Consider the following 15,485-nt stretch of genomic DNA (forward strand, 5'->3'; position numbering starts at 1 on the left):
GCCAGTTCTTGAATTCACCATCCTCTTACAAACATCATGAGCCTACAAATAAATCTTCCGGTAAAATATCTGGAAATAAGACATGGCATCAGAGCTGTGCCCTGCCTTTGCGGGCATTATGAACTTGGTTGTTTGAATGTAAGCTCTATGGTGAACCCCAACACCCTGGGAGTGAGGAAGTGAGCAATCAGGTGCCAGGGCAGGTCTTAATTACCAAGGGCACCATGAGGATTTGGGGGTTTCCTTTATGAAGTAGCTCAGTACCTGCCTCTCTTCAGGCACTGTTGCTAGGTTCAATGAGAAAGGCCACTGATGCCCCCTCAGAAATGGCCCTTTTGTCACTGGGGGTATATCATTCTGAGACATTTCATTTTCAAGCTGATGAGAAGAGACCCAGAGGCTAAAGGCCAAAGGTGGGAAGAAAGCAAGCCAGGGAGAGCGTTCTGCTTGCACGGAAAGGGCTGTCACCCTGCCAGCTCGCCCACTCTCTGACTTTGAGTGTGTGATGGGTATAAACCACCAGGAGCAAAAAGATCAATGTCCAGGCAAGTCCTGTAGTCAATCGCTAGAGTAGCTTGTGGTTTTAAAGAAAATAAAATTTTCTATAATACAGAAAAAAAAAATTATGCACATGTGAATGGGGAAAAGCCACTGAGCACGTGGACTTCAACGTCCTTTCAAAAGTTGGGTGACATAGGGACATCTTTACTGTACTTCACTAGAAGAATGGAAGCCCCACTTTGCACGAGGCAGATTAGGTTGAAAAGGAACAGCCCCGATGTGGAACACAGGAAATGACGAAAGTCTATTCCATGATCTGTGATTCTGACTTGCAACCTTAGTGCACCAGGGCACTTACGATCAACTCAGGTCTTCTGGGGTGAGCCCCAAAGCACGTCACCTTCAACGCCACTGGAAATAGTTTCAGGTGTTGCAAATAGCAGGGGTGTCATTTCATCATATGAATGAACCCTTTATCATCTCTCAGAAGATGGACAACAACGGCTACTGAAGATTTAACATTAAGGTCCATCAAATATGTCAGAGATATTATGTGTCGTATTCTAACAAGCCTAAGGGATTCTAATGAACACCTAAATCAACAAGCCACCCATTAACTGTTCCAGGCAGGAGGTCAGCTGGTATCTAAATAATATGAGATCAGCACCGTGACCCGACCTGCGACAGGAATGGGCCTCATGTACTGACTGTGAATACCGAGATGACAACTGAAGAAGGTGCTCGAATCACCCGGCTGACTGTCCTTTGGCAGACAGCCCAGAGAATCTCCTGGGCATTCTTGTGATAAACTGTACCCACTGGTGCTACATCCTGAGACCATCATTCCTTGAAGAAGCAGCCCCATCCCAGAGTCCAGCTGGGACTCCACCCCACCAATCACTGGGGCACACTTACCAGGCTCTCGGGTCGTATTTCGGCTTGTCGGCTTGGGTGGAGGGACGGGGGCCTGTTTACCAGGAGCTTTGGCATGTTTTTTAATGGGAGGTACTTCGTTCCCTTTGTGGCTGGCTCCGGCAGTGGGCCCTTTGGGCGGCACAGGTGATTTGGGGGGTTTGGGTTTGGGTTTGGGTTTAGGCTTAGGAGGAGCGGAAGGAGGTAGAGCAGGTGCTGCTGGAGTCTCAGAGTGGCTCTCAGTGTGGTCTACAAATGAGAAAGTGAACAGAGCAGACCAATGCAGACACACACCATGGACAGACTAGAAGCAAGACACGGAGACAGGGACGGACACGCGCACAGCCACGTGGGCCTTGGGAACCCGATGGCGTTCTGCATGAGACAGAGAGAGAAGTTTGAGGGCAAAGCAGAGGCTGAACGAACCCCCTGGGCTGTGTTCTCTGGGTACCTCCGTCACCCTGTTGACATCAGGGTGTCAGGAGTTACTGTGGTGTAGTAACAGTGTAGCTCACTGTAAATGTCCCCAAGTCCCTAGCATTCATTCCAGCCTGGAATGTGTGGCTGCCGGTTGGTGACACGGGCATGAAGGGCTAAATTTTCACACAATTACCAATTTAGCAAAACGTGAAGGTCCTCGACAGTGACAGAAGCACACAGTGACTTGAGGCGAGGACTGACAGCCACAGCCTCGACTGGACTCAGAGAACTCAAGCCCAGCCCCCAGAAATGGGCCTGGGTTGGGTCTCGGTGTGGGCACATCAGTGGTGCTCTGCGCTCTGGGAGACTCGATGGGACCCTCGTCACAAGACACAGCTCGCGTAACACCGAGCCACTTTCAACTGAGAATGGGCTCAAGCTCACCAAGCATCTCAGGACAGCTTCTACACTACAAGAATTTCTGCTCTCTTGCGTTGTTAGTGACTCAATGAAAAGGTATGGAGGATGTAGAATCAAAAAAAAAAAAAAAAAAAAAAAGCAACTCTGTTTGTCATCTATGTTTGTCATCTAAACATAAACAATGATTTTGAGATGACAAAGACTGAAATTCACAGAAAACACTGGCACCTGAGAAAAGTCCACAACGCTTTATATGGCTGGAGAAAAAAATAGCATTAGTGTCTCCTACTGCAAGTGGACATGTTGCCAGTTATTTATATATTCACATATATATTGTTTTTACTAATCACTGGTTGGAATTAAAATATGTCTCTGAAAAAAAAAATATGGCTCTGGTCGAAAGATGGAAAGCAGTATTTCTTTAGAAAGGGAATGGGGATTAAGAGATGGCTTAGAGGTTAGAGCACTTTCCTGATAAGCCTGAGGATCCAGGTTCGATTGCCCAGGACCCACGTAATCCAGATACACAAGGGGGGAGGGGACCATGAGTCTGGAGTTCGTTTGCAAGGATAGAGACCCTGGAGCGATCATTCTCTATCTGCCTCTCCCTCTCTCTCTCTCAAATAAATAAATGTAAATAAATAAAAAGGGAAGCAATGAAGGCATAAGACAGTGTGAAGACAACACTCAGCCTTTACTAGATATTCCTCTCCAAGAAGAGTTTTCATGATATATGCTGGCATGTATAATGTTTCACCATCATCTCCTCTGTTTTGTTTCTTAGGCAGTGAGCGTGGATTGAAGACTTCCCTTTTATTTTCACCACATCCTCCATCAAGCCACATGCATATCTATCATGAAAATGTTTTAAGTGACAGGAGCTAATCAATAAACTCTTCCCCTTTTATCCTGTCTCCACCATGACCCTCGCCAGTGGTCACAGCCCTAATTGGTCTTATCCAGTTCTGGGCTTATTTCAGCCCTCCTGCAAGAAAGCCACTTAACATTTATGAAAGACGACTTTGTAATTTTATCTTTCACTTCTTAGATAGTCTCGTTTCTACTCAGGGCCCCGTCATTTGTCACACGGCAGTGGTTTGAATTAGAAGGCCAGGCAGTCACAAAAATCCATTAGGACCAAGGATGATGCAAGTTGACACACAGCTAAAACATTTAATTTTAACATAAAATATTAAACGTACAGTCTTTTGACACAGGGAAGAAGTCTTTCTTCCTAGCACAATAGCTGTGCATGGAGACAAACCTTAGCCCTGCTGTCCTTGGGGACAGAAGTGACATATGACACTTGGTGTGTTCATTCTTTTTCATATTGCAAGCCCTATAGTATTCTTGTTCTTCCTGTTTAACTTTTAAATTGTAAAATTATCCCTGAAAGATGGGGCTGGGGACACAGCTCATCTATAAAGCATGTATTTTCACACAGATGAGGCCCCGGCTTCAATCCCCATTACCACAAATAACATAATACACTAAAATTACCCCAAGGATATCTCTGGGTTTGGGAGGGAGGGAGAAGGTAGGTTCGCTCTGTGGTGGTTGGGGAGGAGAATGGACGCACTGTCGCCTGCACTCCAGAAAGCATGCCCTCCTCTGCATGCTTCCCTCCCCAGCAGCTATCTGTGAGTGCCTGCTACCATTGTGATTCCTAGGGGTTTTTGTTGTTGTTGTTGTTTGTTTTTTAAGGTCGGGTCTCACTCTAGCCCTGGGCTGACCTGAAACTCACTATGCAGTCTCAGGGTGGCCTCGAACTCACAGCGAACCTCCTACCTCTGCCTCCCGAGTGCTGGGATTAAAGGCGTGCGCCACCACGCCCGGCTGTGATTCCTACTTTTATATGTATGGTATAGGGGCATGTGAGTATACAAATGCCATGTTTTTCTGGCCGGATTAAAGGGGCTCTGCATCCTAAAATTCACATTTTATCAAATACAATGCTCTCAAAGTCATGTCTGTTCAGTGAATGTGACCAGCAAATAGTTATGGACACAATTAGTAGGACAAAGATACTTATAAATACAAGGCAATGAATTAAGGGGTGTGTGTGTGTGTGTGTGTGTGTGTGTGTGTGTGTGTGTGTGTGTTGCATGTGTGTGTGTTGATGGAGGCCAGAGGACACTCTTGGCAGTCTTGAGTGTCATCCACATGTATGTATGTCATGAAACCTCTTTTTTCCCTAATTTTATTTATTTATTTATTCCCAAGCAGATAGAGTGAAATAGAGAGACGAGAGACAGAGAGAGAGACAGAATGGGCATGCCAGGGCCTGTAGCCACTGCAAATGAACCCCAGATGTAGGTGCCCCTTGTGCATGCAGCTTACATGGGCCCTAGGGAATCGAGTTTGGATCTTTTAGCTTCGCAGGCAAATGCATTAACCGCTAAGCCATTTCTCCAGCCCATGAACCTCTTTTTTAAAAAAATGTTTTGTTTATTTTTATTTATTTATTTGAGAGAGACAGACAGAGAGACAAGGAGGCAGATAGATAGAGAATGGGCACGCCAGGGCCTCCAGCCACTGCAGTGAACTCCAGAAGCGTGCGCCACCTTGTGCATCTGGCTTATGTGGGTCCTGGGGAATCCAGCCTCGAACAGAGGTCCTTAGGCTTCACAGGTAAGCACTTAACCACTAAGCCATCTCTCCAGCCCAAACCTCTTTTTTATACAAGGTCTCTCACTGGCCTGTAATTCACCAATCAGGCTAGACTGCCTGGCCAGTGAGCTCCAGAGATATCTACCTATCTCTACCTTCCCAGAGCTGGAATTATAAGCAAGTGCCACCACACTTGAAATGTTCTATGGGTGCTGAGGGTTGAACTCAGGTGCTTATGGGACAAGCACTTCAGCATCTAAGCTACCCTCCCAGCTTCAAGTCATTGTTTTAACATCAACATGCAATCTGAAGACATGGTGTGAACTGATGGAGTAATGGAATGTTATCTTTCCTTTTCTTTTTTTTTCTTGATGTTTTTATTTTGGCTTACAGGCTTGAGGGAAACCTTCATGATGGCAAGGGAAAGACGGTAAAGCAGAGGCTGGACATCACCTCTGTCACAGCAAGTGGTAAATATCAGCAAGAGAGTGAGCCAAGCTCTGATGAGGGGGAACTGGCTATAACATCCCCAAATCCACCCCTGACAACACCCACGTTCTAGCAAGGCTCCACCTCCTAAACTGCTACCAGATGGGGACCAAACATTCAAAACACATGAGTCTACGGGGCATCAGTTCAGACCAGCACAAACCAGAAGACATTCAGGTCTTCCCTGTCCTTCAGCAGCAAGGCTCAGTCACAGGTTGCTCTGATTTTCATGAGGTGGAAAGAAGCTGGTTAGAATGGAACCAGCCCTTGGTTTGGTCCTAGAGCTCATTTTCCTAATGCCTCGCTCTGAGTCTAGAGATCTTCTGGCTCTCCCAGCTCCCAATTTGGAGTCTATAACAAACAGAAAAGGCATGGCATAGGAGGTACTGATGTGATGCCTCTGCATCTGGACTCGTGAAATGAATTTCGACCTCAGGAAAGCTGAAGTTTTCATCTTTTCCATTTTGCCTGTTTGGTGTACCTGGGCTATTCTTTCTGCCAGCTCTTCCACAGTGAGGAATTCTACCTTTTAAAGAGGAGGTTAAGAAAGAGCTGCCTAGAGCTGGAGAGATGGCTTAGGTGTTAAGGCACGTGCCTGCAGAGCCTAAGGACCCATGTTTGATCTCTCCCCAGATCCCGCATAAGCCAGGTGCATGAAGGTGAGCCAAGCTCAAGGTTGCACATGCCCACTAGGTGGGGAAAGCATCTGGAGTTCGATTGCAGTGGCTGAGACCCTGGTGAGCCAGTTCTCTATCTCCCTCTCTCTCTCTCAAAAAAGAAAAAAAAAAAAAAAAGAGCTGCCTATTCATACAAGCTATCTATAGTATTTTCAGGCTTGGCTCCTTCTTCCACACAAAGGGCTGAGTTCAATGATTAGAAAAAGTCAGAGTTCTATAGTGGCCCAAGAGGGCATTTCTGCCTCAGTTCCTCATTTCACCTGACTTAACTCCTTGTCTTTTTCAAGCATTAGCTATGTCTACCATGGGAATATCATGCCCAAAGAAACAACTACAGTTCAGACTTTCCTTAGTGCTTGGCCTGTGTGCCCGTTTTTTTTTTTTTTTTTTTCTTAGGCTGGCATCTGGTTACAGGAAAAGCCACTATTCATTCTCCACTCTTTTCCTGGAGTCTTATCCATGCTTGGCCTTCAGTATAATTTGTGTGGAACAAACAAGTGTTCACAGCTGTTAGTTCACTGAAAGCCCGTTTGTAATAATACAATAGAAATAATGTCAAACATTTTTCAGATTTCTCATATTTCATACCATGCTTATCTTATATTTAACAGACTACAGATGGGTTTTTTTGCCTCAACATATTTGAAGACACTTTAGTAGTCTGAATGAAAAATGTCCTCCATAGACTCAGGTGTCTGAATATGTGATCCCCAGTTGGTGGTGCCATTTGGAAAGTTTGTGGAGCCCTTAGGAGGTGGTGCCTTGCTGAAGGAAGAGTGTTACTGGGATTGCGCTTGAGGTGTTATAGTCCAGCCTTGCTTGGTGCTGTTAATTAATTTATTTGCAAGCAGACAGAGATAAAGAGAAGAGAGACAGATAGAAAGAGAGTGGGCATGCCAGGGTCCCTAGTCACTGCAAACGAACTCCAGTGCATGTGCCCCTTGTGCAGCTGGCTTTATGTGGGACCTGGGGAATCAAACCTGGGTCCTTTGTCTTTGCAGGCAAACGTCTTAACTGCTAAGCCATCTCTCCAGTCTGGTTTCTTTCTTTCCTTCCCTTCCTTCCTTCCTTCCTTCCTTCCTTCCTTCCTTCCTTCCTTCCTTCCTTCCTTCCTTTTTCCCTTCCTTCCTTCCTTTCTTTCATTCCAAACGTCTTAACTGCTAAGCCATCTTTCCAGCCTGGTTTCTTTCTTTCCTTCCCTTCCTTCCTTCCTTCCTTTCTTCCTTCCTTCCTTCCTTCCTTCCTTCCTTCCTTCCTTCCTTCTTTCCTTCCTTCCTTCCTTTCTTTCATTCCCTTCTCTTCTCTTCCCTTCCCTTCTCTCTCCTTCCTTCCTTTCTTTCTTCTTCCCTGCTGTCTGCTCTCTTGACTTTCCCAGCTGATGTGAAGCTGTGATACTGGCTGTCTGCTCCTGACATACTTTCACCACTGTGATACAACTTTCAGTTGAAACTTTAATGTGAAAAAGCCCTTTCCTCCCCTAAACCGCTTATGGTCAGGCATTTTATTCTAGCAATGAGAAAGTAATTGATACAGGCACTTACTGAGCAGGAATAATAGGAGAGTTGGAGTCTTGACTGTCTAAAGAACAAGTCTCCAGTGTCAGAAGAGGCCCAAGACCACTAAATCAACTATAGAATCAGGTGCCTGCAGGACCCCAGAAACATCTGCATAGAGTGAGGGTGGTGGACAGCATCTGCCATGTGTTTTGCTTTTTGCCTACATTGATGTTTCAAACATTAAAGTGTTAAGGTATTTTATTATAAAGATATAGAGTAATCATTCAGTAATTTAAAGGTATGTGATGTGGTTTTGTAAATATAGCCAATTAACAGAAGAAGTGGTGTTTTGGAATGAGTTGGTGTAACGCAGGTGAGGGAATGTTTCAAAACTGAGGGTGAGATAGGGTTGTGGAAGGGTGGGTTTGTCTGGGAGTGCTACCATGAAAGGAAAGGCAAATGTAAATTGAGGTTTTTTATTTTTATTTTTATTTTTCGAGGAAGGGTCTCACTCTAGCCCAAGCTGACCTGGAATTCACTATGTTGTCTCAGGCTGGCCTCAAACTCACAGAGCTCCTCCTACCTCAGCCTCCCAAGTGCTGGGATTAAAGGTGTGTTCCACCATGCCCGGCTTCAAACTTTTCTTTTTTAAGCACTAAATGGTATATTTCTAGAGAAATAAGTTGTTACTTTTGTTCATATGACAGTTTCCAGTTAACATAATTCTCTGTAACATCACGAATATTTTTTTTAGTCTCAGGAAATGGATTCAATACCTAACATTTCAGTTCATTATCTGTATACATGAGGAGCTACTGTGGCCTCAATCATGGCATGCCAGTATTTCTGGCCTCTCCATCTCCTTACTGGATAAGCAAGATGCTATCCTGGACTTTACTGGACTAGAAAGAACTGAAATGTACTGATTCGAAGTAAAGAAGAAGAAAACAAAACCTCCTTTAGCCACTCGTCGACCTACAAAATCGAGGCTGACTGGTTTAACTGACATAAATCTGTCAGCAACTTTTTATTAGGTTGGTAAGGGAAGCACTTCCTTTGAAGTATGGCCAGTCACTGAGTGACAATGACACCCACATGGACTAGGGACAAACCACAGAGGGACTTGAAATTTAACAGTTTCTTTTTTTGAGACAGGCCAGTTGGACTTAAAAAAAAAAAAATAAAACAACCATCACCTCAACATCACTATGCACAAGTGAATCCCTTTAAAATTTGTCTACTTTCTCCTTACATTCCAGAAACTGTATCATTAGAAGGCCTCATTCTTGTCTCATAACCAGTGTTCATAAGTAGAGTTCATCACCGGAACAAAGCTAATGAAGAAAATCTCATGGACATTGTACTTAATGTTTGAGAAAAGCAAAATGGTAAATTTCAATAGATTACTGGGGTTTTTGAAGTTTAATGTGCATACAACTATTTTTCAAGTGACTGCAAGACTGCTGAGATGGTTTTAAGTTGTTAGGTCTGTTTAATAAACCCCGTTCACTCTCTTTGTCTTTGGAGGATTTGGGTTAAGAACAGAAGTTCTCTTTGACCAGTTTCTAAACATTCTCAAAATGCCTACAGGGCTGGGCATGGTGGTCATGCTTTTAATCCCAGCAAAAGTAGGAGGACTGCCAATGAGTTCGAGGCTACCCTGAGACTACATAGTGAATTCCAGGTCAGCCTGGGCTACAGAGAAACTCTACCTCAAAAAACCACATACACACACATACACAAATGTCTATAGAACTCAAATAAAGGTAAAGTTTGACAAATTTTGTCATCCAGCTGAAAGGCAAACAAACCTTATGGAATAGGAAATGTCTATTTCCTACGCATTCCTCCCTATGTTGAAGGTGTCTTTTCAATCAACACCTTTCCTTGTAGGATACTGGTTCAAGGTTTTTTGTAAGTATAAGCAGTTCCCACATGTAATGCAGGAGAATGGAGTTGTACTTAATCCATGCCTAAAAACATTCTGGGGAACAGTGATAGACATGCATTTTGCAGTTGCCTTAAGTCTATAGCACCTTGGGAAACTGTTGCTGGGTCTTTGAAATGTGTAGAATCTACAATGCTGGGGGAGTGGATGTTACCAATGAAGTCCTGTTATCAGAGAGCCAGTGCTGGGTTGAGAGAGTCACATAGGTGTTGATATTTTCCCTTGCTGAGTTGCTCACAGGAGCTAGATGGAACCAGCTGGACCCAACTGAGAACCATACACACACTTCTCAGGTTTTATTTGTTTTAAGTCTTGAGAATAAATGGTTATATAAAGGAGATCATTTCCAGATATATTCAATGTTTGAAAAGCTCACCCTTTCTGATATATATATATCAATATATATCAATATCTATCTATATCTATATCTATATCTATATCTATATCTATATCTATATCTATATCTATATCTTCCTCCCCCCCCCCCCGGGGTAGAGTCTCACTCTAGCCCAGGCTATCTGGAATTCACTGTGTAGTCTCCAGCTGGCCTCAGACTCATGGCGATCCTCCTACTCCCCGAGTGCTAAGATTAAAGTCCTGTGCTACCACGCCTGATTGATCGATACCTTTAAGGAACTCTCTTTAATGACACACAGGCAAATGGTGTGCTTATAAATGGCTATGGGCACCCAAAGAACTCACCCTGCCTCGTCCCTAGTTATCACGTCTCTCTTGCTTTTTTAAACTTCCTCTGCAGACTCCTGGTTTAGAGCCATTGGAGCCTGAGACCTGGTTCTCAATGTTGAGCTGCACTAAAGGAAATAATGTGGGTTTCCCTTTATTTTACCTTTCTTATCTTCTGCCTTTTCCTCCCGAGGTGGTGTTTTCTCAGATACATGGTCATTACCTTCTTCAGCCTTCCCTACATTCTCCTCTCGGGTAGATTCCTCTCCGATGGGTATCATGTGCCCGTTTGAATTTTCAAAGTTAACTGTTACATCTCCATCTAAAATGGGAAAGAAACACCTAGTTGTCTAATTTGATGGGTTTCTTAAAAAGAAATTTCCCATTTACTAGGGATGTAGGATCTGGGTCTATGTTTCGGCTCCTGGGCATCAAATCATCATGTTTTTCCAAATAGTCTCTTGAAAAGGAAAGAGCCAGAAAATCCTGACTCTTGAGGGAAAACAGTGTTGGAGGGAGACCCATGTGCTATTTCAAGACAGTAGGAATGGTCACCCTCACACACATGCCCCGGGCAGCAGACCCCTCTGTTTTCATGCTTAGGTTTTGTTGAGGTCAATACTTAGGTGTTTCTTTTTCATCCAGAAATTGAAATGGAGAAAGGAATAATCTGGAAAATGGAACAGACAATTCAATGTGTCAAAACCACAAAGTGAATGCAAACATACAAATAACATGAAATGCAGTTACATATACAAACAATGAAAGAATGGAAAATCTTCAATGCTATCTGCTGAGTGCATGAGACACACGGTAGCCAGGCTAATTTTATTTTCATTTTCTTATTTATACCAGAAAATATATATAATGGCTAGAAAATAGGAAAACATACATGACTAAAACTAGCTACAAAGGACTTCACAGCTAAAAATAAAAATGTCTAATACATTATCTAAATCATAACTAATTTGAACCTCTGAACTTTCATAATTCCCGAGGGTTTCTAAAATGAGAGATTTGGAGAAACTTTTAATTCAGTGATGCCTGACAAGATGACCTACAGTAATTAGCCCCATCTATGAAATGTAAGAAGCTCTGCTATCACTGAAAAGAGATATTCATGAATTGAAATTTTGATTTAGATAATTTGAAGAAATGTATTATTAGAGTTTGTATAAAACTGGAATCATAAAAAAATGAGATCAGCTTCCAAATTGTCATTGCTTTGGTTCAACAACAAAATTTAGTGGCCTTCTTGACAAAAAGGCATGACATTACAATAAGTAAAACATATGAAATTATAACATTTTTTTAAAATGAAAGGAACTGTCACCTAGTCATGAAATTCCTAAGATCATGTAATCTGATTCCTACATAGAACTAAATTAGAGCATACCTGAAGACAATGTCATTGCAAGTTAATTTTAAATATTTTAATATATATATATTTAAAATTTAGGTAAGAATTACTGGATCACGAGAATTCAGCTACAAAAGGAAGAAAAGGGGGCATAATCCACCTTGGTTAAAAAAATGATCCAGGAATGGACAATTCCAAGCAAAGTAGAAAAAAACCCATTTCTTTGCATACTCAGATTTTAGGTAACTCAAATAAAGGTTGTATTTCTTTTCTATGACTTATTATTACTTATTATTATTACTTGTTAATATTACTTATTATTGCTCTGATAATATTTTGAAGTCATGTTACTATCAATCAATTTAATACTATTTTAAGCAATTACATTAAATTCATTAGCACATTAAATAGCTGAGCTTTAAAACACTAGAACAAAAAAGAACTATAGAGAAACTTAAACAGCTCCAAGAGAAAACTACTATTGGCAGAAATATAATTAGTCATGTGGAGAGATATTCAGGCATGAAATATACTAATGCATATAAAAATAATTACAGAAAGAAGACATTTATAATAAATATGGAATAAAAAAGAGAAGAACCAAAGGTATGCATATTAAAAGCTTTCCAAAAGTGTAGTAAGAAAGTTAATTCAAAACAAAAATAAGTTCAATCCCTGAATAGTAAATTATGTAAGCCAAGTGTAAGTGTAGCACAAGAAGGCGTGAGGAGAGGCTGAGGCAGACCCAAGTGACAATATAAAGGCCAGGTGACAAATGAGCCTTGTATGCCAGCTCAAATTAAAAGGAGAGATCAAACACAAACAGAAATAAGTAGCTAAAAAACAACAGAAGAGTCTGAAGGGGCTTCCTTGCTTCTAGGCAGGCATATACAGGATAGAGTTAAGAGAGAAATGGCTATATGGAGAGTTCATGCATGATCAAAAGGGAAGTTATTGGTTAGAAGAATAAAACCACATCACTAGAGAAGAAGAAGGAGGAGGAGGAGGAGGAGAAGGAGGAGGAGAAGGAGAAGGAGGAGGAGGAGAAGAAGAAAAAAAGAGGATGGCAGGCAGGCTAAGAGGCTAGGTGCTTGCAAACTCTCATGTTCAGCTTCAAGAAAAGATGGAAGGAATGGGCCAGACTTGAGTTAGACCATGTGAGGACTTCTCAGGAGTTCAACTGCTGAACTTTTAGACTGAAGTTAGAAGTTGGTGGACAAAAAGACAATCTATAAGAAATGATCATCATAGTGAAGGTATTGTATAGGCTGGGATGAGGTCAGGCCCATGGCAGCTGGCAGGACTTAAAATGTCTGTTGGGCCCACAGAATAAAGCCTATAAGTGACAAGCGCTGTCCAGAGTTACAGCGAGTTCGGGAGGATCAAGGCCAAGAATGAATCTTCATTGACAGAGAGAGCAGCTGTCACAAGAACACAGTAGCTCCCATCCTCTGGGACTGAAATTCTCAAGATAATTGTTTTGGGGAAAATGACAACTATAATGGAAAAATAGAAAAACTACTTTTATCAGCCCTGGGTTAAAATGGGGAAGGGCTGTTTGCCACAGCCTTTGCTGAGCACTCTGGTCCATTAGGTATTTTCTGTTGTTCTAGATAGGGACATGCAAAAGGTAGAAAGGCTCCCAAACATTAAGTCTATTACTCTATGTTTAGGTTAAGAGACATTTTTGTTCTTTTATGTTTTGTAGCTACTGATGTTCAGCTGCAAAGGGTAAACAAAAAAGGTCAGAGTCAGACTTCTGGGAACTAAGTGTTTGTTGGCCCTTAAAACTGTAACCCAGTATGCAAAGATTTGGTAGAATAAAAACCAAGTAATAATAAACATTTCCTTAAATTCACCAGCGCTATTTAGTTCTTGAAAAGGCAAAATCTTTTTCTATCTACAATTTTTGAATTAGGAAAAAAAAAGAGCCTTTAATCTTTAAATCCAGTTACAGTTTTTAATCATAAACTTCTTCCTTTTGTTTCTTTCCTTCACATATTTTCAAATGAAGGATACCAAATGACTGGCCACGTCACAACACTGGTGGTTCAGGGTTTGGCTAAGTGGCTCAGCAATCTCTCTCCTGCCTCGAGAGAGATCAGTGTTCATCTACACAATGTCTCCACCTGCCTCCAGAGAGACCAGAATGAGATGGCACACCTATCATCAAAGTAGTAAGGATAAGGAATGTGCACTTTTGAAAAGTCCCAGGCAGGAAACACACAGATAATAACAATTTGAGAAAGACACAAATTTCATGAACAAAGTAGTGTGGGAAGATTCACAAGTTGCAAATGGAAATAAAATATCTAAAATTGTATGGGCCTCATCAAAATGGCTGTAATCATTTCAGACCCTACAACCCTTGCCATGTGCGTGTGTGTGTGTGTGTGTGTGTGTGTGTGTGTGTGTGTGGTTTTTCAAGGAAGGTTCTTGCTGACCTGGAATTCACTATGTACTCTCAGGGTGGCCTTGAACTCATGGTGGTCCTTCTACCTCTGCCTTATGAGTGCTGGTATTAAAGGCGTGCACCACCACACCCAGCCACCCTTGTCTCCTGATGCAGTAAAAGATTTCCCAGTTGATTGGGAATTGTTCTGGGATAATTCTGATATTGGGATTATCTTGATGTTGGAAAATGCCTGCCCTTTCAATTTGTAAGTGGTATGCACAAAAACAAAAACAAAAACAAGCAACAACAAAAAACCTCTATGCTTTGCAGGGATAATGCATGAGTGAAAGAGAAGAACTACTATTTCAATTCCAAATTAGTATAATCTTATTGAATTACACAGAGGCTTGATAATAGCATTTTACCCCAGTAAAGGGGGAAGAGTGAGAATCAACCATGTTGCAGTGTAATGTCCTTTAGTTTTATTTATTTATTTTTTAACTTTTTAAAATAAAAAATTAAATTATTTATTTACTAGAGAAAGCTAGAGGGAGAGAGAGAGAGGGAGGGAGAGGGAGAAAGAATGGGTATGCCGGGGCCTCCAGCCACTGCAAATGAACTCCAGATGCATGTACCATCATGTGTATCTGGTTTACGTAGGTTCTGGGGAACTGAACCTGGGATCTTAGGCTTCATAGGCAAGTGCCTTAACTGCTAAGCTATCTCCCCAGCCCCTGAAAATTGTTTTAATTTATTTATTTGCAAGCAGAAAGAAAGAGTGGGAGAGAGAGAGAAAGAGTGGGTGTGCCAGTGCCTCTAGTCACTCCAAACAAACTCCAGATGTATGCGCCACTTTGTGCATCTGGCCTTACATGGGTACTGGAGAACTGAACCCTGGTTGTCAGGCTTTGTAAGCAAACACCTTGAACCACTGAGCCATCTCTCCAGCCCAGTCCTTTAGTTTTAGGAGCAAAGAAATTAATTTGGTGTTATTTATTTAGAGAAATAGCCAATGTTGGTGTCTTCTTTTGAGGGTCAATCTCAATTTCTATCGAATCTCTGTCTTCTCTGAGCAAGTTTCCCCTTTGGTAGGATAGAGATAAAAGCAAGCAGATTAATGGAAAGAAAGAAAAATACTTGGGAATAATTATTAGTGACAAGGAGAGATTCAGAGAAATGAAAAAGGAATAAACTTGGAACATTGCTAGCTGTTCATTCTCCTGTGCCTCACTGACTGGGCATTTGAATGCATTCGACTAGGACGGAAGAGAGGCATGCTTGCCATCTCTTGTATGGGATCTTTTAAGAATCCAGCAAGGCACAAACAAGCTGAAACTGAATTTACTCAAACAACTCGGCTTAACTTGAATAGAAAGACGAAAGCTTGAGAAGGAGAAGGAGCTGTGTCGGCACCTGCCGCTTCTTCGGTATCTCTAGCCACCGATGCACCTGTGGAGGCTTTGGGGCTTAGACTGATCTATGGTGAAGGGTTCACCGAAAAAGCCATGGGGTTTCTTTCCTAGAACAAGTCGGCTTCTGGGCCACCCACACAGACATCCCAAAGCGAAGCTAG

The 15,485-nt window shown here is 42.1% G+C and overlaps 1 protein-coding gene across 6 annotated transcripts in view; it reads right to left on the reverse strand.

Moving 5' to 3' along the window:
* Positions 1 to 15,485, reverse strand: part of Phactr2 (phosphatase and actin regulator 2) — a 303,106-nt gene that overhangs the window by 53,229 nt on the left and 234,392 nt on the right. For 2 of the 6 annotated variants that reach the window (XM_045159872.1, XM_045159870.1), the window contains exons 4-5: positions 10,321 to 10,479; positions 1,417 to 1,662 (exon numbers count right to left, since the gene is read on the reverse strand). The exons of 1 other annotated variant lie outside the window; for it this stretch is intronic. In XM_045159872.1, the coding sequence (XP_045015807.1) occupies positions 1,417 to 1,662; positions 10,321 to 10,479 (405 nt within the window). Of the gene's footprint in view, positions 1 to 1,416; positions 1,663 to 10,320; positions 10,480 to 10,779; positions 10,828 to 15,485 lie in introns of all 6 variants that reach the window. 3 more of the 6 variants (XM_045159875.1, XM_045159874.1, XM_045159871.1) reach the window with 2 other exon arrangements.

This window comes from Jaculus jaculus, chromosome 9, assembly GCF_020740685.1.
Source record: "Jaculus jaculus isolate mJacJac1 chromosome 9, mJacJac1.mat.Y.cur, whole genome shotgun sequence".
NCBI lineage: Eukaryota > Metazoa > Chordata > Mammalia > Rodentia > Dipodidae > Jaculus > Jaculus jaculus.